A 26907-nucleotide genomic window follows, 5' to 3' on the forward strand; every position below is an offset into this window, starting at 1 on the left:
CTAGTATAATGCACTCAGTCCGAGTACGATGCACCCAATCCAAGTATGATGCATCCAGTCCGAGTATGACGCACCCAGTCCGAGTATGATGCACCCAGTCCGAGTATGATGCATCCAGTCCGAGAATGAAGCACCCAGTCCGAATATAATGAAGCCAGTACAAGTATGATGCAGCCAGCCGAGTAAAATGCAACCAGTCCCATTTATAAGATTCCTGTTGTTTGGAGTACACTGACCGAAAAATGCCTTCAAATAACACATGCCCTGGATTTGTTCAGGGTTTAAATGAACTTGAGTGAATTAGGAATATGGTAGTTACTCATATACTCATATACAAGCACATTGCCAATCTCGTGTAAGATAATGCATGTCAGTTTTCCAAAAAAGATATAAGATTTCAAAGGGCTTGTCTAATTTACCGTGTTTGAATTCCTACGAAAAGTACAAACTATCGACGCCTATGCAAATGATACATTTAACTTGTTTTGCGTGTTCTATTGTATAAATTTACATATGTATTCATACATTGATAGATTTTCTTTTGTACTTATACAGTTTGTTTGTTCAGTGGAGGTCATATGCGCACAACACCAGTTAATTTATCAAAAAGCTGTACACAATTTAATGTGTGTCTTATATTCACCGAATAACATTACAATTACAAAGATAACTGAATATAATAAGACATATGATATTTCACAGTACTATCCATGAATAAACACCAACCAACCATTAACTCACCCAGCAAAGCATAAAGTGTACACAAGCAACCACAACGATTACAAATTTAAGATTCGTAAATTCAGTTAGTGGCTGTACATAGTCACTAATGCTTTCGAACAAACATATTCAACATGTTATGTTTAGGATAATATTTCAATTAAGTTGATGGTTCGTGCGTTACAAGTATGATGCAATATATTCCTTATCAATCAGTTATCTTCTCCGTATTTTCATTTCCGAACTTGCTTTCGAATAGCCAGAGCCAAGCCAAGTATACCATCTTAGTCCTCTTTCATATCCTCCTGTATTGTCTCCACCATAAGGCCCATTTAAATCTGAGATGCTGCATGAATGGTACCACCACGCACTTTTCAAATGCGTAGCGCAGTTCTCAAAATACAAATCATTATCACGATCTTTAACTGTTAACGCCATGTTGTTTGAATACGACATACTATCGCCCGCAGTTCCGCTATAATTTGCGACAGACAACCTGTACAAATCATTCTCCCCTGCAACTGCAAACAGTTGATATGACGCGTATGCGGTTTCCCCTCCGACTGCTGTCAAATCAACTCGTAGTCTGTAATCCCCTGAGCCTGTCAGTGCAAAGATTTTCTCATTTCCGAGCCAGAAGTTCTGTTCATCGCCGAACCCGGCTTTGTATTCGGCCCAAGATTTGTAAAAGTCACTGGCGGACACCCGTCTCTGTATTACCGTCCACCCTCCTCCATCAGTCTTCATGTCACACATGACCTGAACGTACAAGAGATGCATAAACACGTTAAATGGACTCCGGAATCTTCATGGAACAAAGTTTATTCACTATGTACAATACTGACAATTTAGTTTGAGGCATGTATGTCCCGCGTCAGATCCGTTGATATATGCAAGATAAATTAAACATGTTAATTCATGTATACAAACATGCATATGCCCGCGTATAGTCTTACTTTCGGCAATTCCTAGGCTCTTGCTTTATAAAACATTCTTCTTTTGCGTTCATGTTTTCATTACCAGTAAGTAAATGGTAGATATTGTCAGGCGTTTAAACAACATTTATTAATTTGTGACTTACCTGTAATGTTAATCCCGGGCTCGGATAGATGGTATAAACCCTGGTATCACGAAACCCCAAAGTGTACCAGTCCTGGCAGTCATCTGGTGTAGCGGAAAAGTTCTGATGTTGCTTTACTCGATATAAAAAAACTACTTTTCCTATTTGAAACTATCACTAGTGAAGGAAGGTCTGGTACTTTTGAGTAAAGATAATAAACTAACGTTATGTGTACGAAATTGGGAGATTCGGTATTTAAAATGACTTCTCTTGTTTTTCAATAAAAAGAAGCGATGGCAATACGTTTTGTTAATGTTCTGTCTATGTACACACTTTTGCGTGAAAACAACGGTAAACATTTTTTAGAAGAGCATCGTTCGCTTATTCATAATCCGTAATGGGAGGAGTAACAGTGGTGCGATGATTAATGGCACGCGTTATTCCGTACGTTTTATACAACAAAAACACTACCCAGTATACTTTGTACTATAATATTTCACTATTTGATCTTTATGTCTTCGAAAATGTGTATGTAGATAACTGGCCATAAACTATGAATATGATAATATGAGAATGCCGCCATCATGATCATTGTAGTTGTGTAGATTGTGAGAATGATTGGTAAAATCCACAAATAGGTTCTTTTATTGAAAGGAGAGATGTGATGTTCGTGATTTTCTATAACAATTTATAGCATAGAAATATTCAGGATGTCCATCTTTCTTAAAACATAAAGATATATGAGCTACTCCAGGTTTCTACAATTAAATTAGCTTAACCCAACGCAGTCCACATATTGTCGAAAGTTCTTAAAAAAGAGAAAACCAGACAGTTAATGATATCAATTGTTGTTAGTTAACTTATTGACATCTTAGCAAATAAATAACAAAATATAGCTTAAAGGTAATAAACTATTATGTTACACTTACGTTGTATAACACATGAGACAGAGTCATTCCAGCCGGTTGCATTGCACTCTATCACTGACGAACCTTTTAGTGTGTAGCCTGGGTTACACTTCACAGTAGCCTGCTTCTGGTAGGTAGTGCCATTGGGGGCTGTGGCCACACCATTTTTTGGGGCAGAACTTCCACAGTCTTAAGTAAAATTATATTGCAAGGATATCGTTAAACAAAACAAACACAATGATTGACTTATAAACTAAAGTAGATACAAATTGATAAACTTCTAAGTTGTTTTGGGAAAATTATTATTTAGTTTGTGAAGATACACATAGTGGCATATGTGACCGAAATGAATGTAATACATTCAAAATAAATCGTAATAAAGGGATGGAAACTAGCGGTGGACAACTAGAAATTAATTCCTTAAATGTATGCTCGGGCCCAAAGATTTTTAGAGAAAACTCAAATGCCTTCTGTACAATTTTTTTAAAATAAAAAGGTGGAGCATCATGACCAACATTTTAGTTTATAGCCCTGGTTGATAGCACACGTACAGATTGTTATAGTTTATAACATTCCTGAGATCTGCTCTGAATTACGAAACACTTGTAGAGCAGAAGTCAGTTACTGGTATAAATATGTAAACTTGGGGAAGGTAAAACCAATTAACCCAGACTAATTGCATGTGTGTTCACTTACCGCCATGATATGACTGATATACTATTGAAGACTTAAAAAATACAACTAAGAAATAATCACGGACATGGGTTGTCGTCAGCAATCAGAGTGAGTACCATGACTGAACCATGAACATAACATTATTACCATATGGGTTACAATAACTGATTCATACCAGGTAGAGTCTGAGTTGCATTTGATGATGCTCATTCCGCTCAGTATATAACCATGATTAAAGGATATTTTAACAACAGTTTCATTAGTTGTTGCTGCGGTGTTTACTGTTCCATGGTTTTGCGTTGGGTCGCCACAAGAAAAAATCTTTAAACGTGATTGGTGGATTCCGAGCTGTTTTAAATGGGTCAGAATCTACAATATACAACTAAAATGTCATTGTATATTTCCTATAGCGACATTGTTTATGAATTTACAATTGTTGGCCATACTTAAACATAATTAGCAAAATGTAAATAATGATGTTATCAATTGATTGTGTAGGAGAAAAAAGAACCTTTGAACCTTTGACAAAATGTACATTGAAGTACATACAGTGCATGGAATAAACAAATCAGGATTTTATGCTGAAAAAGCCACACGTTGATGGCGAGTAAGTTGGTTCCTTTTTACTAGTTCTTTATCATTCTATACATAGATGGTGACGTCACTACGTTATTGTCACCTCAATACTAAGACGCATCACAATCCCCTGGTTTGGGGAATTATGCTTTCGCCAAAGTAGTTCTGCGTAGGAATGAAAATGTTAATAATGAAAGAAAAATATTTGTATTGTGTCTTTAAAACGGAATGTTGTTTAAAGAAATATTATTTAATTATGTTTAAATGTGATTTTGAATCTCTATTAAGACTGATTATCAGAAGCACGATTACCTGACCTACTTTCGCTTTTACTTTTCACTCGTAAAAAAGAAGTGCTACCCACAATTCCTTTCGCGTTAGTACACAGGTCAGTAAAACCAGTGTGTACACAATGGTTCTTTATTCGTTTTTCGAATAACGAGTAAACATTAAGGAACAGTTCCATATTCTTATTCACGCTTTACATATTTGATATAGGGTTTTAAAGAAAAATAATGCATACAATTCATAAGTAAACAAAACAACATAAATCACTTGATATTCACGTTTCTTCTTCGTGCTTGCATGAAACTTGTTTAAACCGAACTAGCCTTTTCTACTTCGAATGCTTATTCATATGAAAAAAACCCTGAAGCCTATTACGTTATTTTACATGTATGTGATATAAAAATGCAATGAAGAACATTTCAACATGTTCGTTTTTGTTTATAATCCCATTCCTTTTTCGCGGCTGAATAAGAAAAAAGAAACCAGTTCCATATTCCTTCTTCAAGCCTCATAAGGAACTGGCATTTTCTTACCTAAATACCAATAATCTACCAAGGGTAGAATTTAGTTTGCGAAGATAAAATTATGGGCATATGGAATGAAAATGAATGAAATACATTCAAAATAAATCTTAATAAAGGTATGGAAACTAGTGGTGGATAACTAGAAATAAATTCCTTAAAAGCCCATAAACACTCAAAATCAACGAATATTTCGTACAATATTTCGAATTTTTTTTAACACAAACAATAAATGCTCCTTCTAGCAATAGCCAAAATTTCAATACAAGATGTGGTCTGGTTACATTGATTTGACAAGATACAAAATGCTCTTTTTGTTGTTTTTGTGGGACAATATATGCAACACACGTTCATGTACCATGTTAGTGTTCGTGTGATGTATGAATAGATATCGTTGCGGGAATATATTGTGCCACAAAAAAACAGCATTGTGTATCTTGTTAAATTTATGTTTCCGTACCACATCGAGCGTTGAAATTTTGGCTATTTCTATAAGGAAGACTGATTTTGTACCTCTTAACTTTCTTTTACGAAATATTTTGCGAAATATTCTTTGATTCTGAGTATTTATGTTACTTTAAATGTGATCAATAGCACCAAGATGTTTATAGGAACACAAATGTCTTTTGTACAAAAAAACTATTTAACGAATAAAGTCTACATCTTAGTTTATAGGCCTGGTTGATAGCACACTAACAGGTTGCTATAGTTTATAACATTCCTGAGCTCTGCTCTGAAAATGTGTCGAAGAACGACACACGTGTAGAGCAGTTGTCAGTTACTGGCATAAGTATGTACTGGTACAACAAACTAATCCAGGAATAATCAAAGTAAAGAAACAAGCACAACGTTTCAGAAATTAGAATGTGTACCATGACTGAATCATGCCAAGTATTTTCTTACCATATGGGTTACACGTGGCTGATTCAGACCAGACAGAGTCAGCGTTGCATTTGACGATGTTTTCTCCGCTCAATACGTAACCGTGATTGCAGGATATTTTAACAACAGTTCCATACTTTGTTACTGTGGTGTTTACTGTACCATGGTCTGGTGTTGGGTCACCACAATCTGAAGAGGAAACTTATCTCAATAATTAAACGTGATTGGTTGATTTTGAGCTGGTTCTAATGGGTCAGAATCTACAAGATACATCAAAAATGTTATTGCCTATTTCCTGTAGCGACATATGTACATTAATTTACCATTGTAGGCTATCCTAAAAATATCAATAGCAAAATGAATAAATGATGTTATAAAACCATACCGTAGTGTAGAAGAAATCAGCACCTTCGACAAAATGGCAATGAAAGTTTATAGCGGCCACATGGGGATGGGTCTTGCAATAAAAATGTAAAATCCCAACTGGAATGATGCTTTAGACGAAACAGTAAAGGCGACAATACTAAAAACGCATCATGATGATTATAATAATTTTGATTGATTGTGACTATAATCATGATCATGTTCTCGTTCATAATAATGATATTTATGATGAATAAGATGATAATGTTGTTGTTGTTGATGTTGTTATTGATGTTGTAGATGATTAGAATGATGATGATGGTGATGATGATGATGATGATGATGATGATGATGATAATGATGATGATGATGATGATGATGATGATTATGAGGATAATGATGATGATACTGGTTATGCGTTCAGAAACATGAAAAGAAACCCACAGTTCTATTGTTCTTAAATTACTAATATTAAATATTTAGATTACCTCTGCTTACTATGTTTGTTTTTTCAGAGAATCACACAGAAGTAAACCCAGGGAAAACAAGAGATGTCTTTGTCAGAAACACAATGCCCCCTACTGCGCCGCTTTGATTTATTTATTTTTGTTTTTGATTATATCCCTTTAAAAAATATTACTTCCCTTGTAAAACTTATCTGCTCCCTTTAAAGCTTGTTTATTCCATTGGATTTGTTTTTTTACCTTCGACCTTGAGGTTTGACCTTTACCTTGACCTTTCACCACTCAAAATGTGCAGCTCCATGAGATACACATGCATGCCAAATATGAAGTTGCTATCTTCAATATTGCAAAAGTTATGGCCAATGTTAAAGTTTTTGGACGGACGGACAGACGGACAGACAGTTCAAATGCTATATGCCACCCTACCGGGGGCATATAAAACAAGAACTGTTTGATTTGAATCTTTTACTTTTCATCCAATATACATTATCAGTCAGTAGCTGTAATTGGCATTTTTTCATTTAGTCGCTAAATATTTCATTCTTGACCTATTGTACTATGTATAGATAGTCTCTTTTGCAGGACAGACAACTAGTAACTGGCTATAACTTTTCCCTATACAAATAATCTGAAGTTTATATATATACGTTCAGAGTTAGAAATATTTTCCATCATTAAACATTTGTAATTATAATGAGCCTAAAATTAATTATTCATGTCCAATGAAGTTCTATTCTTAATCTTAACTCAACATCGTCATTATATATTTATGTTCTCACGTGTCTCTGGTGATCAAATTAGACCCATGGTCTTATTGTTCTTATCTTCATATCTTAAAAAATGGATAGATTTTATATCACATTTCCTATTAGATTTTATTATACTTTTGGACTTAATTTATGTCACGGAATTTTGACTTGTTGCCTCAGCAGTGTAGACTGGAATAGTTGAATCTGTCGACTGATACTATGGTAACCGATTGAAGTTGTTGGCTATCCTAAAAATATCAATAGCAAAATGCAAATAATGATGTTATAAATCCATACCGTAGTTTAGAAGAAATCGGCACATTTGACAAAACTTACATGAACGCATATAACGGCCACATGGGGATGGGTCTTTCAATAAAAATGTAAAATCAAAACTGGTATGATGCTTAAGACGAAACAGTGATGGCGACAATACTAAACATGCATCATGATGATTATAATGATTTTGATTGTGATTATAATCGTGTTGTCGTTAATAATGAAGATATTTATGATAAATAAGATGAAAATGTTGTTGCTGTTGATGTTGTAATTGATGTTGTGGATGATTATTATAATGATGATGATGATGATGATGATGATGATGATGATAATGATGATGATGATGATGATGATGATGATGATTATGAGGATGATGATGAGGATGAAAATGAGGTTGATGATGATGATGAAGATGATAAAGATGATGAAGATGATGCTGATGATGATGATGATGATGATGATGATGATGATGATACTGGTTCATCCAATATACATACTCAGTCAGTAGCTGTATTTGGGAATTTTTCATTTAATCGCTAAATTATTCATTCTTGACCTATTGTACTTTGTAGTCTCTTTTGCATGACAGACAACTAGTAACTGGCTATAACTGTTCCCTATACAAATAATCTGAAGTTTTAGTATGTATATATACTTTGTGAGTTATAAATATTTTCCATTATTAAACGTTTGTCATTATAATAAGCCTTAAATTAATTATTCATGTTCTATATAGTAATATTCTTAATCTTAACTCTATCTCGCCATTATATATTTATGTTCTCACTTGTCTCCAGTGATCAAATTTGAACCCATGGTCTTACTGTTCTTATCTTGATATCTTTAAACATGGAAAGATTTTATATCACATTTCCTATAACATTTTATTAAACTTTTGGACTTAACTTATGTCACGGAATATGACGTGTTGGCTCAGCATTGTAGACTGGAATAGTTGAATCTGTTGACTGATACTATGATAACCGATTAAAGTCCTGTTACGCATTTAATTGTTTATTTTTGTTATTGTACATAGTGCGTCTTCTATAAATGCAATACATGCCTCAGATTTTAAAACAATACCACATATCTATTTTCTTTGGTAAGTCTATAGGTTTGTGATCATAATTATTCATGTAAATTATATTTACCTGATATTGCATATGTTTTTATTGATTAATTTTAATATTATCACGATAATATAATCCGATCTATTCACACTGTTAACTTAAATCACTTATTATTCTTAGCCGATGACTCATTTTAATGAACCAATCCAGGTTGCTGAGTAGCCACGTCTTGGAGCCTTCCGTGGGTTTTTAGACGAATGAAATAATGATTAACCTTATGTAGCTATCTCAAATAAATCCTTTTATATCAATAAGTCATGCATATACAATAGTGTATTTAATTTGGAAGAATGTATGTGTGTGTGGTACTTGGTTTCCGGCTATATTCTTTGCAGTGTCGGCAAATGTCTACGGTCATATTTTAAAAGTATGTGGCGTTTCGTTAACAGTACAATAATAACACCACTTACCTATACAGCACTTGTCAGTCCTTGTTTTCAGCCCTTCGATCGCTCTCGAAAAGCCATCCAGCTTGTTCAATCCACCATTCAGTCTTACGATGTTCTCATCTGCTTGGTTCATCCTCACACTCAGTTTGTTTTGTTCGGTAATCAACGACTTGGAAAGATCTTTCAATTGAACGGAAATTTGCGTTTCCAGATCTTTATAAACTGCCAAATTCGCCGTTGTGGATTCTTCAAACCTGTTTTGAAGAGCGTTGACTCTGTCGTCGCATTTCGTTTTAATGCCTGCGTTCAACTGGAGAAGTTCATCTTTTAAGTTTTTGATAATTTTGTTTCTTTCCTTTTTCTCGACCAATTCGTTGACTTCGAGCTTGTTCACTTCACCATCCAGTCTAATGATGTTTGCATCTGCCTGGTCAATCCTCGCACTCAGTTTGTATTGTTCGGAGATTACGGACTGGGAAAGGTTATGTATTTGATCGAACAAAGAGACTTTGACGTTCACGTGCGATTTTAGTTCATTGTAACCTTTCATCATTGCCGCTGCGGTTTCTTCAAACTTCTTTTTGAGCGTGCTGAATCTGTCGTCGCATTTTATTTCAACGTCGGTTTTAGCTGTTCTTTTAGGAGATGAGTTTTTTACCTCATGAATATCATTAACTGTACTGAATAATCGGTTCAGTCGGTTTTCATGTTCATTCAATTTATTTTTGAGATCTGTAATTTCCTTTTGATTAACACCTGCCATTCCTTGACCTATCGATACAAGTAAAGAAAGAAAACTTTACTTGAGTTTATTCAATTCCCTAGCTGCATTCTGATTATGTGAAAACTATTGCTTAAATATATTATTCTTTCATGAAATTCATTACTTTAAGTTACACTATCAGCTTTATTTGGGTCATTATCAAACTCGGCTTTGATGCCATACTTTTCATGTGTTCAAACCCTGTCGATTAGCGACATATACAACTTTATTTGTATTATGTTATTTATTTACTCATATTATGACCAAACTGTAAATACATATTTTTATATGTGTTATTAATAATTGGTATATTATACTACCACATTTACTAGTTTTTTTTAATTTTAAGATTAGCTATTCTGACATTATCACTTTCTTTTTTATTCACCCATATCGCTATCTGCCTTATAAACCAAATTTCAGCATAACATGTACATGCATTTTTATAACCATAAAATATTATGTTTTAGACATATGTTACACATCAGAATCTTTAGGTATTTGTCGTTATAATTGCAAGATTGGCTAAGGAGCACATCTGGAGAACGATTTTTCAAATATTGAACGTAAATATTTAATAACCGGAGACGCTTGTCAATAAAATACTTTTATATATGATTAAAATATTTTCTTTAAATTCATTCCGTATTTACCTCACTCTGCCACTAGTCGTGCTCACCATAGTTAAGGAACGGTCCGCCAGTAATTGACCCATCGCTAGCGTTCCTATGATCGACCACCATCTGCTCGACAGTCATTTTCAGTTCGAAGATCTGAAACCGGATGTCGCTGATATCACGATCAACAAAACTCTTAATGGACGTCAATCTTTTGTCCAGCTGTGCCACGTCATGCACCTGCCCGGTCACGTGACGGGACGTCATCAGGACGATGACGAAGCAGACAACACTTGCCATATGTCGCGTAATGGCGCCTTTTTATTTCGTTGTTTTATTCCTAATATATATTTCTAAGTTATGTACACACTGCTATCCGTAAAGTACAGTTATGTTGATTTTTATATCAACGCTGACAACCCACACGATTCAAACAATGATGTAAATCAAGCTCACACTGGATGTACAGTAATGACTTACTATTTAATGATTCCAAAAACAAGCGTTATTACGCAGCTACAGTCCGGATTTCTCTAATTCAAACTGAAGTGTTGCACTTCATAAGCATGCCTTGGGTAAATATAATACTTCAACCTCTTGGAATAATTGTGGAAAACACAATAATATGATACGAATGTTGCATTAAAACGCCAGCTATGAATTAGACAGAAAAACCGAACAAAAGTTATTTGTTTTCATCGATATATAAAAAAATCGGATTGTCAGATCGGCTTATCTTTTAATAATTATTATTTTGTTTCAATTTTCTACTTGAATAAGATTATGCAAAGGCATGAACTAATCTTCACAATCTCAATTTAACATTTCTAAAGTTACGTTTAGATCTATAAAAGATAATTCAACGAGTATAAATAATGTAGCAGAACTATCGCACGCTTAAAATTTAATTTATTACAAAGTATTGCTGTAAGCCAAATTGATCGACGACTCAACATATAATACCAAAACTAAGTTTAAGATCGGCACAAGCAATTAAGGTCGATTGGATTGTAGTGGGAAGAAATTACTTTTTGTACACCTCAAAGTGAGCTCAATAATCGGTAAACGTGTAAGTTTCTGGAATAATCATATCTAATGTTTGACATACGCTACTAATCGAAAATAGTCAATACAAGACAGTCAATTCACGACTATTATGGTCTTCATTATTATCAGAAATACTAGTATATTATGTGTATGCATAGAAATTAAAAACCAGATATAACAAACCTCGAGTAGGATTATATAGTTTTCACAACTCATGACCATAGTATTTTCATTTGACAACTATTTTAAACAAAGCTCTTTACTTAGTGGTAAAGTTCGTTAAATTCACAAACATAGAAAACCCTACTGAAATCCCCATGACATACTAGTAACCTTCCGGACACCTTCACATTGTATAAGGACCGAAGCGTAAGGTTGAGGTAAAATAACAGTTTGCAGCAGCTGGTCGGTTTATGATTATGGCATAGGGTCCTATGTGATATGTTTAAGTTCTAATTATGGAGCGAACTGTTTCTATTGTGTATCAAACAGTACATAGTAAAAGATTTTAAAAGCACGCACCGAAAAAATTGTATAACTAAAATTACTTTATAATCCAAAGGATATTTACACTTTGAAATATGTTTTATTTTAAATGTTAGATTTGTAATATGATAGTTAAAATACTTGTTGATGGCGTTTTGTTAGCTTTTAACAATCGCCAGTGCAAAGTGACAGAGTGCAACCAACGGCAGTAACTTTATTCGGTTATTACTTTTCTCCTTTCGTATGTTTAGCACGTGCGGCCAATGTATGAAAATATTGTCCGTTGCGTATACACGTGATTGCCTCTATGGCATTGTTTTGACTTCTTATAGAAAACAAATACACTTGTATGTAAGGTAATATATATTCAAATATGGAGTATTCTCAAATGAAGAGTATCCAATAACCATTCACGTTATTACCCTAAAAGTTTCTATCGAATAAACTATTTCCAGCGTTTTATTTTTTATTAAAATACGAATGTGGAAACAGGTTTAAATATTTTTTAAATACTTATATCCGCTTTACTTATTCAGAAAAAAAACACCAACGACATGCTTCACTGATTTACACGTGCTCTTGTCGATTTATAAAACAACTTTGTATACCCAACACGTGATAGCAAATTGCTTAATTTTTGTACTAGCTTCTGTTGACTATAATATGATTGCTTGGCGTAGACGTTTCAGGAGTAAAAGCTTGTGTATTGTTCATTGTCTACACACATCTTCCACGTGTGATTTGTAAAAAGTTATGTCCAGAAAAGCGAATACACATAAACAGAAAATAACACACTTAAACAAAATCTTGTGTTATATAAGGCGGTCACCAAATCAAAATCTGCCAGTTTGTTTAAATTCATAAATGAAGAACTTGTTCAATATCTTAACATGCTTAGTTTCTATTTGATTAAAAGGAATACGATTTGTCAACTGTTTTTTGAAGAGCGATGTGTCAGATATTTTTTTAGTTATTGTAAGGGTCACTGTATAGACTATAATGCGAAATAAAAACAAGAATCATTTTCTGTGATTTATATGGAAACAAAATCAACTATTATGCAAATAACGATGTGTAATATTGAAAAAGAAAGGTTTTATTGGTTATAAAAAGTGAAACTCTATCAACTTCTTAGGGAAAAATATGTGTCCGAGTTTGTTTATTTTCTTGAAAATCCTGTTGTCGTGTTTCGTCCCGTTTTCATAATATTATAAAGCACGGTCCTGTTGTTTGCGCTCTATTCCATGTTGTTCATGCAAGCTTGCAAACTATTAAACGTAGATATAGATTTCGTGAAAATTAATTCGGGAACAAAACAGCTGGTTTTGATGATACTTTTCGTAATCTCGGTCTCGTCTTATCAAATGTATCACGAAAAGTTAAACTTTAATTCTTAAACTCGTTTCCTTAACCGCTCGATAAACGGTATTCGTAGGATAATATTGATTAAAGTAAGTTAAATACATCAATTACACTTATGTGTGTTTGTTTATATTTTTATGTTTTTTTTCCCCAAAACTGCCACTGATGCGATTTAATGTTCCCTCCAAAACCAGGTTTTCACGGAACGTTTTGCCCTTTTGTGCCTAAACTGCGCGTTAAAATGCCCTTTTAGAATGCACAGCGCTATGCCCATTTGCCCTCTTGGGAAAAACAATAGTTAAAGTAATAATATAGAGCAGGCTATACACAGTTAGATATTTTTGATACTTTTAACTGACATCGAAAATCAACTTTGCATGACAATGAAAATCGTTGTAAAGTGACATCGATGACAAAGTTCGTGTTCAAAAGCTATTTAAAATTGATGTCGTTCAACATCGATTTTAACGACATCGATTTTTTCGACTTGTGGACGTAAGCGGTAAAGTGGAAACAATATTGTTTTTATGTTTACTATCGTTCGTCTGCTGCAATGTCTGTTCAGGTATTTACGTGGTCAAAGTCAGAAAAAAACGTTCGTGGTGGAACTAATCAATGATAGGTACGATCAGTTGTATATTCGGTTTCAAGGTGAAACACTAGGTGGCAAGAAAAAGAAGCAACGCTGGCAAGAGGTGGCTGATACCTTCGTGTCTTTATATTTGTCATATATTTTTCAGATGCTCATCGCTGATATGAAATTTGTACTAATGTTGAGCCCGATATCTATTCAACGCCGGTACTATGTTTTCATTTCAGCTCCATTGTCGCATAATTAACTCGAACAGTGCGACAAATTAAGGACATGTACGCATAATTGAAATGTCGAGGTACCTTACACTTTGCATGTATATCTTGTTCGTATGTACATGTCTTAATGGAATTTATAAATGAAACAAAATTATGTGTTCTCATATTGTAATTAAGTGAAATGTTCTCTATTATGTCACTGTTTGTAAAAACTTTATAATATTACATGTATAATATATAAAGTATTCTATCCTCACACAAAATAAAAGATTTATGTATTTTTTTATTATAATGACCTCATTACATATGTTTGAGCGACAGTAATCTTTTACCAGATTTTTCATGCTCTTTATTCATGCTTGTTGATTATTTTTAATACTTTGGTAAACATGTAGTTTAAGCAGTGTTCGACACTAAAGGGAGTCCGGTGGTCCGAAACTCCAGGAAATGAGACTCGGACTCCTTGTTTTTGTGTCAAAGATGTCCGTCGGACTCCTTCAAAATCATCTTTGAATTATTTAAAAAAATCCCTTCGTTTCGCAAAATCAGAATGTCTGATAAAAAATATCTCACTCAGAAATAGTCATTGTCGAACACTGTCTATAAAAACCTTAAGTTGCATTTTTTATTGTCACATTAAAATTGAAATAAGTTAATATTCACCCTCTACATATTTTTAATACCAAGTCATAACCGCACACTTCAACAACTGCGTGAGAACTGTAAGAGTTCCTCTTAACAAGGAAGATATTAGACAGCTGGTCTATTGATAGTGAGAAGTGTTCAATCAAAACTAAGTGTTGTCGGAAGCACATACAAAACCAGAACAATACCATCATTGTGACTATGCAATTGAAAAGTACTTTTCTTTAATCCCATGAAAAACCCTGTCTGGTCTACACGTTTGTTTTCAGAAGATGCTTTGTTTATACATATAATTGTATTATAATGATGACACAAATTTTATTGTCTATTTTATAGTTTATGTAAGCAAAAAAATGAATTCCATTTACCAGTTTTAGTGAAACGACTTGGAACGCAAAGTACCCCAGTCTGTTAACCATATTTTAAAATAAAAACCCTGTTCACAGTGCTCTGTCATATTTTTACACAGATTTACCTAGCAAGTATAAACTATAACCATAGTACAAGGGCACTGACGTTTTATAAAAAAACACTAAAAACTCTTTCAGATCAAAGATAATGGAACGCCATACTTTTAAAAAGATTGTGTCTTTGCATTCTAAGAGCTTCAAATACAAATTTATATTTATCTTAAACCTTGACATTTGAAAGAGACCAAATGTTTTATATTGAAAAAACGATTTTCAAAAGGATACCACAACACATTCAGGCGCGCCTAATTAGGAAATTACTCGTCGTTATCGCTGCGCAAAATTTCAGCCGAAGATGCGGTTGTCATAGGAATAGGCAATTAATACAATGTAAACAATATTTATTGATGGTTATATTTCGGCAACTGTTTATACGGAAATTGTACATTTAAGCTATAATATAAGTACAGAGAGCTGGATTATAATTTAAATGGTGCTGCTTTAACAATTTAAAGGATAACGTGAACTATTTATGTGAATTAAGTAGTGTTTTTTATACTCTCTCAAATAAGATACATTAAACGAATGTATAGTCTGCAGACAAATTTGCAAGCTCAATTGAAACACACAAAATAAGATGTCAAATGATCTATGAATTATTAATATTCGTATGTTGATTGAATTGGCATATGAATGCAATTCCAGATGCACTAATGCGTATTTTAAAGACCCAAAGTTTTGCAATGACCTTTCCAACGAGGTAACCAAACCTTTAATCATTGTTAGCGTTTTGTTATATGTATTAGTATGTGCTGTACTGGCGGCTGGTAACTCCCCTTTAATACAAAACTTGATGGAATTTCTCTACATATTACCTGACTGGAGTCATATTATCACTATAATTCAAATAATTTTACGTATATAACACCAGGCTGTTTATATCTGTTCGCTTAACATTACACACAAAGTACAATAATCTACGATATATCTCTGTCTGAAATCGTGTGTTACATACATTTCCAAGAAACAAAACTTCAAATACCTGTTTTACTACATTAACCATAACAACGTCAACAGAAAATTAAGAAAATATGAGACGGTATTGATTTTTGTTTAACACTGACCGATTTCATAGTTATCTAGTAAAATAACGGACAATTTTCTTTAAAACATCGAAATTAGTGAATGTGCATAACAAGTGTTGACAAATGTGTGAGGAAAATCAATCGTATGTACTGGGCAATATAAAGTTTTCTAAAAGTGTGAAAAAATAGACTTAAAAATATACGCGATTATGCAACTTTTTTTTTTATTTGTAAACATACACCATAGTATATGCTTGCTTCAACTTTTCTAGCACGTACGAAAGTCGTTTAAAATTCCTTGTACAACATACCACGTTGCAATTTGTAACATGTATGACGTATTTCTTCGGTTTCCGACACATAATAGACGATGTGAAATAAGTATCGATATCACTGCTTAGAACTTGCTTGTACTTGTCTTACACCACGTGTTTGAAGACCATATTTCAATAAAGCTTTGTATCAGTCGTCTGAAGATTGCCTGTGTCAGAATATGACTTAGATTTAGAGCTAAAAAACAAAATTAATGCATTAACGCTTACTTTGATTGCATTGTTGTTTTAGTTCCACTAATTCTTATTTAATACCAACATTCGGTTACATGTACTTATGTGTTCATGTTAAGGCAATGGTATATATGTATGCAATATAGTTTGAGTTAAATGTGTGCATTGTTACTCTCGCAGAACCTTGAATATGCAATGTTTAATTTTAAATTCCGTTTTCTGTTTGCTCGTTTCATGTATATGATAAAACAATAAAATACAATTCACATGTCAATCAAATTTGTTTTATAGACACGATATTTAATTAACATATTTACTCTTCAAACGTTATAAATGATGCAACAATAATGAAATTCACCAGATAAAGATTAACAAAGCTATCATGCTTAAATTGAAATTGTTATTTATGGTAAAAAATTTAAATTTAAAAATTATAGAAATAATTCTCCGTCGAACTTCGTCGGAGAAATAATCCATTTATTTAATATTGGCATCCGAGAACGAGGCTTCGCTCTAGTATTTACTTTAAGGCTTCCATTTGCCGGCAATGGAATTAATTTAACAATGAATGAAAACTTATATATCGTAAGCGAATCGACAAAGTCAGGTTTTATTGAACAATATTGATAATAATTCAGCCTTGTTAATGACTTACGTTTTAATTCTCAATTAAGGATAATCAAAACACCAGTAGAAAGATCGTCTAGTAAACAGCTACTTATTGCATTGTGTGTTTGTGCATAAAGTCAGTAACATATGCTATAAACAGTATGTTAGAATGTGTCTGGTTACGCGCAAGTAAACAGCAAACTGTCGCCCGGTTAGGATACGAGTTTGATAGTTTGGATACAATGTCAGCAAATGTGTCCATTATGTTCAACTTGCCTTATGATATTTACAACTACCAAAATACACGGTTATGTTGAGAATTACTGATTGAAAATATTTGCAATTATAGTTACAATATTTTCTATTTTCGTTACGTTATTTCGGATTTGCATTTAGTGTACATGCTAAGAATGGAAATGACGCATAATCATCGTCCTCACTGAAGATGTACTTAATAAAATATCGGAAATGAAATCAGGCGGTAACCATATTTGAGGATTTTACATTAAGGCAATTGACTCTAACCAAGTCTCATAATTTTTCGGTTGCAGATTTTTATTTACCTTTTACTTCTTTTACCTTTAACAAAACTATATGATTTTAATACATTGCAAATGATGACAATAATAATAATAATCATAAAATAAACTAATAATAATTATTATTATTGTGGCTATTAGTATAACGTTTGTACGATTATATGTTCCACTGCACGAACATAGTGAAGATCAAGTTGTTTAAGTATTTAATATCAAAGGCAATGACACTCCATGAACTCAATCACAGTTGTAGAGCAGCCAATTATCTTATCCACTCTTTTTCTAACAGAACCCCAAATATAAACATACAATGAATAACATTGGGGTCGCCACCTTCATGTTTTGAATGCAACGCATTTGATGTTGCAACCGATTTGACAATTCTGTGTCGAAAAAGTTTGAGTTATCCATTTTTTAACAAATTATAGTCGGCATCAGAAAACATGTTAATGCATTTTGGGAATTAATTGAATGTCGCTATGATTGAAAAGTGACAAAATAATAACAAATCGAAATCAAGTATTTTCCCCATGTCGTAAATTAATGTACCTAGTGAATTATCATTTGTAACTTCATTATTTAATAAATGCAAAACAACAGTAGACTATTTACGAAATTTAGGAATAATAATTGTTTTGGGCCAATGTTTGACTTTAAACTTAATTGAATGCTTCATGTAATGTGCAAATTGCAGTTTAAAATATAAAATTGACACTTGATTTTGATTAGATATTTTAATAAGTAAAACAAAGTCGATAGCTTTATAACTTGCACTAATACAAATATTTTTTTTCCAAAACAATCAACAACAATATGAATGTGTAACTGTTGTAGATAATGGAAAGAACTATTGAACAGTGTCGATATTTGCGAACAGCATTGACGTCTGCACATATTTAGGATATGGCGATGTGAATAATCTCGTTTTGTGTTGTTTTTTTTTTTTTTTTTTCATTTGACTAGAACGACGACGATCCGACGTTTCGTAATAAATAAACCATAGATTTAATGCCATGGATGTATTTAATTATGATGCCTGATAACTAACCAAAGTAACTTGAATCATTATTTAAGCAAACGATTATAAAGTATGTTACGTGTTTCTTTTGCTGTGAAACTTGAAACGATTGGAATTCTGGAAAACAATAATTGTTTAAACATTAATTGTTCAGCTTCGGACAAAAGTACATAAGTGATTGAAAGCCTTGATTTTTTCTTAAAAAAAATATTTACTCATTAATTAAAAGGAAACTTTATCGGATTGTTATGTAGGATTGAGCAAACAAATTGTGCTGTTTTCAATAACAACTTTTAAAATGATGAAGATTGATTAATTTTCCAAAGGAATTTGAACCGCTTAAATGCAACGATAAATATTGTTATTATGTTGAAATGTATCGACAATTAAGTTTTATGAAAATAATTGATTATTAGCAGTTGTGTAGTTTTGTTGTGTCAGAAGCGGTGCGCGAGGAAACAAAGCAAATACCAATATTCCAAGAGTACGTGTCTTTTTAACAACTAAACGGGTTTTTAAAAGGTTACACTGTTAATATGACGTATGTATTTATTTGAGTTTTTCTGATATGCGTTAAATGTATGATTTCTACAACATGCGCAACAAAAGCTTTTTCATATATAATTAAAATAATGAAATGGAGAAGATACTTGATTGGATAAATAAATATTGAACCATTGTTCGTACATTCTCTTCCGTTTAGGCAACATTTTAGAGGCAACATTTAAAAGTAGGAAACAGTTTCAACGAAAACCTTTTATGATTTGTTATACGCCTAGTTTGGCGCAATTCGTTTGAAATGTGTAGTTATGTTGTTTCGTTATATTTACACGTCTGTATTGACTCTAATCTGGTTCGTATCTATTATAACCTCCTTACAAAACCAACCGGAGGATCGATTCTAACACAATTGTATTAGTGTGTGTTTGTGTGTTCCAAACTATCGAGACAAGAGAAAATGAACAGTTTAAAACTTCAAAATTAGTATGTTCTCATGCATCTGCCCTATTTTATCATTCGGATGGAAACTTATATTGAGATTAAATTCATTATCGATAATCGGGTCTAAAATCATTATCAATTTTACAGGTCTGAAGATCACTGTACATTTTCCAAAATTGTTAAAATGAAATGACATCAAAAGTATGAAGTAAACCTCAAACTATTTTTTCTTAGACATATATGTTTCAAGAAGTTAACTAACAATTACTATTATCATTAACTGTTTGCCTATAATGTTTTTAAGAGCTTTCAATGATGTGTGAACTGCGTTTGGTTAAGCCAATTCAATGGTATTAACTTGAAGTAGCTCATTAATCTACATTTTAACAAGAAAGATTGACACCCTTATTATTGCTTTGATGTAAATTGTTCAAGAAATTAACGAACATCACAGCTCTCCTTTCAATTAAACCTATTTTTGTGGATTTTATCAATTCTTCTCGCAGTCGACACATCTACAATTATCATGATGGCGACATTCTTATGTAATGATATCGCTAGTTAATGGCCATGATATACATATAAATATTACCGACAACATAAAGATACAATATGAAAATATGGTAGTACAAAATATTTTGGGCTTGTTGTTTGTTTTATAAAACGTATGGAATAAAGCAACATTTCTGCAACTGTGTTGTTCATCATCTCGACACTGTTATACCTCCCATGTTCTTCTTATAAAGTTGTTGTCGTGCACATTTTTGTAAATAAACAGAACAAAAACAAAAATTGTTATCATCGCAACGGTTATTTAAAAAAAGGAATTCAAATTGCCGAATACCCCTAAAGTGTCGCCTTGACCCATAATCTTGATCTACAAAATGTTGGAAAAACAAATCTCATTATTATATTTCGATATAACAATCAATTGTATACTAAGCCTACAATCATTACATACATTTTCATTTTAATCTTTGAATTCTTTAACAGTTATGATCTGCACATCTATAGAGAACTCAATACAATGGGCAATAACTCTACTTTAGGCACTAAACTTTAGCTACGGTTTCGTTTTATGAGACGACGGCGAAACAAAAATATAAATATTATTATGTAAAAGAGCGTATATCATTATAAATCATTTCGATAGCTGCTGAACGAAATGTGAGTGTCTCGGTATTAAACTGCTGAACAATGATGTGCGAGTATTGGCCAAAGCGTATGTACCACAGAAAACATTACCAATATTGATACGACGCAGGCACACAAATGCGAGTAAAGTGTAACGTAAACCTCTGAGAGATCGTTTAACCATTACAGATTTAGACAGACCTTCATTCAACGTCCGATGGGTCATAAGATATTTTATGAATCTTACTTTCAAATTAAGTATATTTATATAAGCTTCTATGATCAACAAAAAAATTAACATTTAAAAAAAATAAAGGTATATCGCCGGTATTTCTCCTAAACAAAGCAGAACTTTATTTCAACTATGCATGTTTTCTTTGCAACGATATATTAATCTAGTGATACTGATGTTAATTAAATTATTCAGTAAACATGCAAAAATAAAAACATATTATCTGCAATTCACGGCTCCACATGGATTAGGACTATTGCCAACAAAACCCGTTTAATTCAATTAGAATATAAGGTATAACTAATGTTTTAATTGCACGAATCATGACATAAAATCCTAATGCTAATCTCCCAATGTGATTTGGTGCTGCATTTTTCCATGACAACCCACGATAAAGAGACAACACGAAACGTGTGTTTTGATGGCGGGAATATCCGCTAAACCATCAACACACGATTTTAGGCGCCTGTATTTAAACAGTTTACGACAATGCGGTTTTTGTTTTTGTTCAACACATAAATATATTTCATCAAGCATTTGACGCATATATACGCATATATAAAGCAGAGGCAGAAAACAGATTGACTGTTTATAATTAATTATCCAGATTTGTATGTATCTGAACATGTTCCCGAAATGGTTCTAAGCGCTGACATCATTGTATTAATGCTATTGATGAACGTGAGACACGAACTGGCCACGCCTTTATAATAATGTACATCCACTTCTAGGTTTTCAGCAGGTTTACCATCATTACGTTAACATATAATTTATTTACTATATATAAACAACATTCATTTCAAACTATAATATATAAACTAAAGGCAGTGTTTGTAGTACCATACTTATAACGTCGGAAATGCATCCCCATTTACTTCACTATGGGTTGAATAACACGGCGTTAATCATCTCGCATGTGGTAAATAAAAACAATTTAGCATTCATGTCACTTACCTATCTGGAACATATGTCACAATTTCTTCTTTACACATCTGTATCATCATTTTGTTTTTGCATGCATAGCATGGTGGTCAAATTATCAGCGAACCCGCAAACACCGTCTACAAAATTCGAGAAACTGCAAAACAATTCGAGGAAACATAATTTAATATCCATATCAAAAGTGTAAATAGAAAAACAACGCGATTTCGGCGGTTAGAGAGTTAATTCTCGTGAGACTTTAAGCCCGCCTATCAGTTTTTTTACATTTAAAAAGCAAGATGTTATTCTATATTTATCTTATGCGTGGGAACTTGTTTCTGGACCAAAATTAGTCTTAATAATTTCTGTTTTTAAAATGTTTAACAAATAAATCATTTGCAAATATTTGATTACCTATAAGGAAGTCGATAAACACATATCCAATATTTTAATCGCCATGTTTGCTGATTATTGTTTTTTAAGTAACCTTAAAAAACTATATCATTTAAATATATTGCAAAGTATGATAATTATAAAAAATAAACTAATAATAATAACAATTGCGGTTATTAGTATAACGGTTGAACGGTTATATGTTCCACGGCACGAACATAATGAAGATCAAGTTGTTTTAGTATTTATTTAATATCGCAGACAATGACACTCCATGAATTTAATCACCATTTTAGAGCAAACCTTAATCTTATCCACTCCTTTTTTTAACAGAGCCCCAAATATAAACATACAATAAATAACATTGGATCACCGCCTTCGGGGTTTCGACTGATTCGACAATGCCGTGTCGAAACAATTTGAGTTATCCATTTTTTAACAAATTCTAGTTGGCATCAGAAAACATGTTAATGCATTTTGGGAATTAATTGAATGTTGCTAAAATTGACAACTGACAATATACTGACAACTCAGATATGTTACCCATGTCGTAAATTAGTGTACTTGGTAAATTATAATTTGTAACTTCATTATTTAATAATTGCAAAACCAGTACTCATGTGCTCTTAGTCATATGCGCCGTTGCAGTTGCCTATGACAACGCACACTCTTCCGACGATAAAAAAGAAAAAAAGAAGCGTAGTATATATCCAGATAATTGTTCCCAGACACATGTTATCATGGATGAAATGTCTAATTGTTCTTATTAAATTTCGAAGAAACAAACAACAAGTTCAACCGCCTTTTATTAAACCGTTACCGGTAATGCATAAACGTTTGGTCACAAATTTAATTTATGTAGTCGATTGCACTAATATGACATGTGTGTCTTTTTATTTATGTCGCAAGCAGCACAAATAACTCGTTCACAAGATTTGACAAGACGTAGGATTAAATCAATCAATATCAAATCAAATATAAAAATTAGTATGCAATGAGTTATTTCTATTTCCCACTTAACTATAGTGTATTATCTATTTGCCTTCACCACTAATACTTTGAAAACATTTATTACATAATTATTTATCTAGTAGAATTGAACAAACTCGTAAAATAAAATTGAGTTATACATGTATCCATTCGCGACAATTATATCCGAAGAGGATTTATTACCTTGATAGATTAGAGTATACAACGTTTTGAGTATTTTCAAAATTGCAGATAACAATTTATAGTGTCATTATTTATTGACTGGGGCTTATGTCTCCTCAAACGGTCATAATACTCTCAGTGCCTCTTCAAAACAACCACTCCAGAATATTTACAGTATCTGTGCATGCATGTAATGATCGATTGAAAGCAAAAATGTATATTAAGTTAAAGCTTTTGAATAAGTCATAAATTTTCTACTTCGCAATATGATTAAAATGTACAAACTTTGTAAGCTATCGGCAAACTTCATTCCAGACGACAAATAGGGTTGAAATGCAGTTAATCGGCTTTCTTTCGATTTGCTGTTGTTTCTTTTACCATAATGTCGATTGCGCATTCTGCCAACAACCCGTCACAGTAACAAAAGGATGTATAGAAAAACACAACTGCAACGCCGGATTCAAATCACTTGTTCTGTCTGAAGATGCTGCGGCAGCGATGAAGGAAGTTTCGTCATTCTTGAACGCCGAGTATAAACGCCGTTGTTGGGTATGCGCAAACTATCAGAACCTTTCCGCTACGCCACGTGACTGTCAGGACTGGTACATTTCGGGGTTCCGTGATACCGGGGTTTATACCATCTATCCGAGCCCGGGCGTTACATTTCAGGTAAGTCACACATTAATAAATGATGTTTAAGCGCCTGACAACATCTACTATTTACTTAATGGAAGTTGAAGAATGAACACAAAAGCGGAATGTTTAAAAAAATCTAGAGCCTAGAATCCGCCTAAGGCAAGACTATACGCATAGCATAGGCATGATTTTATACATGAACACGTTTAATTTATGTTGCTAATATATCAATATCGGATGGACAGGCATGCCTCGATCTCAATTGTTAGTATAATATATAGTATATTACACTAAGTTCCATTGAGATTCCGGAGTCATTTTAACGTATAATGTGTCTCTTTTGCGTACAGGTCCGTTGTGACATGGTGAAGGATGGAGGAGGGTGGACGGTAATACAGAGACGGGTGTCCGCCAGCGACTTCTACAAAACTTGGGCCGAATACAAGGCCGGGTTCGGCGATGAACAGAACTTCTGGCTCGGAAATGAGAACATCTTTGCACTTACAGGTTCAGGGGATTACAGACTACGAGTTGATTTGACAGCAGTCGGAGGGGCAACCGCATACGCGTCATATCAACAGTTTGCAGTTGCAGGGGAGAATGATTTGTACAGATTGTCGGTCGCAAATTATAGCGGAACTGCGGGCGATAGTATGTCGTATTCAAACAACATGGCGTTCACAGTTAAAGATCGTGATAATGATTTGTATTCTGAGAACTGCGCTACGCATTTGAAAAGTGCGTGGTGGTACAATTCATGCAGCTACTCAGATTTAAATGGGCCTTATGGTGGAGACAATACAGGAGGATATGAAAGAGGACTAAGATGGTATACTTGGCTTGGCTCTGGCTATTCGAAAGCAAGTTCGGAAATGAAAATACGGAGAAGATAATTGATAGCTAAGGATTGCTATTTACACCAAATGTGTAATACATTGTAGTGTTTTTGTTGCAGAAGGTGTTTAATTATATTTGTTTTCTGGGCTCCATATGATGTAATATATACGGTCGTACGATCAAAGTGTTCGTGCCTATGCACATCAACACATTATCTTTATTAAACTTGTTAAACTTAAATCAGTCAGTAAAACAATCATATTGGTTGCTTGTGTATATTTATGCTTAGCTCATTGATTTTATGGTAGGTGTGTGTTTCTTAAGGAATTTTACTATAAATACCATACGTCTTCTAATATTCAGTTAGCTTTGTCCTTGCAATTTTATTCGCTAAATATGGTAGACACATTAAATATGTACGACAAAATAAGAATATATCGAACTCATATGAGCTTAAATAAACAATAACCTGGATCAGTGATAACAATAAAGTGTATGAATACCTTTGTAAATTTAAACAATAGAAAACGTTAAATACCTTTTATGTATCTTAGGATTTGGAATCGACAAATTGCACATTTCGCCCCAAATACGGTGAATTAGACAAGAACTGAGTAATGAAGTATCTTTTTTGGAAAACGACAATTCATTATTTCTCACGACTTGTGACATAAAGGCACGACTATTAGTATTATACAACCATTGCCCTATACCACCCAAGCTCATTTTAACCGTGAACAAATCCAGATCATGCGTTATACGAAGCCATTGTTGACAGTTGCATACAACAGGAATCTAATGACATATTTGAACTGATACAAAAACATTCACATTTTAGAGAAGCCACAATTATGTATACTACAAAATCATACTCCTCTTGATTAGTTTAATAATGAAAATCAAACAATTTGTATTAGTTTTACAATATACACATTGTGTAATATTGGGTATGTTTTCAGTTATTTCTTATTAGAATGATCCCACCAAGCAAAACATATTTTATTCGCAAGTATTGAGGTATAAATAATAAGAAAGATTTATTTTATGCTTTCCGGTGGTTTATAGAGAAATATCAGTGAATTAAAACTGATAATTTCACTGTTTTAAACAATGAAAATTATCAGTGAAAATTATCGATAATTTTCACTGTTTATGTTAAATGACGTCATTTTTTTGACGAAATGACGTCATTTTCCCAGCGAAATTCTTTAGTTAAACTCTTTAACAATGTATATAAACTGTGAAAAAAGCTTAAAATAAAAAGAAAATTTGTTGGGTTCGGTGGATTATCGATTTTAATTCACTCGTGATCATATAAAATATATATTTTCACTCGTGGCTGCGCCACTCGTGAAAACATTATTTTCTCTGATCACTCGTGAATTAAAAGTGATAATCCACCGAATCCAACAAATATCCTCTATGTAATGATACTGCTTTAAAACAAAATCAATTTATGAACAAAAGATATTCTATGAAATACACTAAATAAAATTCGTATTTTTGTAATGCAATTTCAACGTCCGTACATATGAAATAATTGAAAAATTAAGTTCAAAATACTTTCAATATTCATGTTTCAAGAAGATCATAAAAGGTTAAATTGCATGATGCAAGTAAAGGTCTGAAGGGTGAACGTGAAGGTTCTTAGGGCGCACTCTAAAGTCTTTGTGTTAATCTTGAAATTGTTAATCTTAGGCCGCACATAAAGGTATGTAGGGTGCACAGTAAGGTGTAAAGGGTGCTCCATTATGTA

General features: G+C 33.0%; 2 protein-coding genes across 2 annotated transcripts; one reads left to right on the plus strand and one right to left on the minus strand.

Moving 5' to 3' along the window:
* Positions 1 to 594: 594 nt before the first annotated feature.
* LOC127880759 (uncharacterized) lies at positions 595 to 10842 on the minus strand. Its single transcript, XM_052428123.1, has 6 exons — positions 10450 to 10842; positions 9029 to 9778; positions 5652 to 5819; positions 2710 to 2877; positions 1802 to 1884; positions 595 to 1479 (listed from the first exon to the last, which is right to left on the minus strand). The coding sequence occupies exons 1-6, from the start codon at positions 10685 to 10687 to the stop codon at positions 937 to 939; spliced, it is 1950 nt and encodes a 649-aa protein (XP_052284083.1). The 5' UTR covers positions 10688 to 10842; the 3' UTR covers positions 595 to 936.
* Positions 10843 to 23953: 13111 nt separating this feature from the next.
* Positions 23954 to 25657, plus strand: LOC127880760 (microfibril-associated glycoprotein 4-like). Its single transcript, XM_052428124.1, has 2 exons — positions 23954 to 24347; positions 24665 to 25657. The coding sequence occupies exons 1-2, from the start codon at positions 24012 to 24014 to the stop codon at positions 25205 to 25207; spliced, it is 879 nt and encodes a 292-aa protein (XP_052284084.1). The 5' UTR covers positions 23954 to 24011; the 3' UTR covers positions 25208 to 25657.
* Positions 25658 to 26907: the final 1250 nt, after the last annotated feature.

Source organism: Dreissena polymorpha, chromosome 5 (genome assembly GCF_020536995.1).
Source record: "Dreissena polymorpha isolate Duluth1 chromosome 5, UMN_Dpol_1.0, whole genome shotgun sequence".
Classification (NCBI taxonomy): domain Eukaryota; kingdom Metazoa; phylum Mollusca; class Bivalvia; order Myida; family Dreissenidae; genus Dreissena; species Dreissena polymorpha.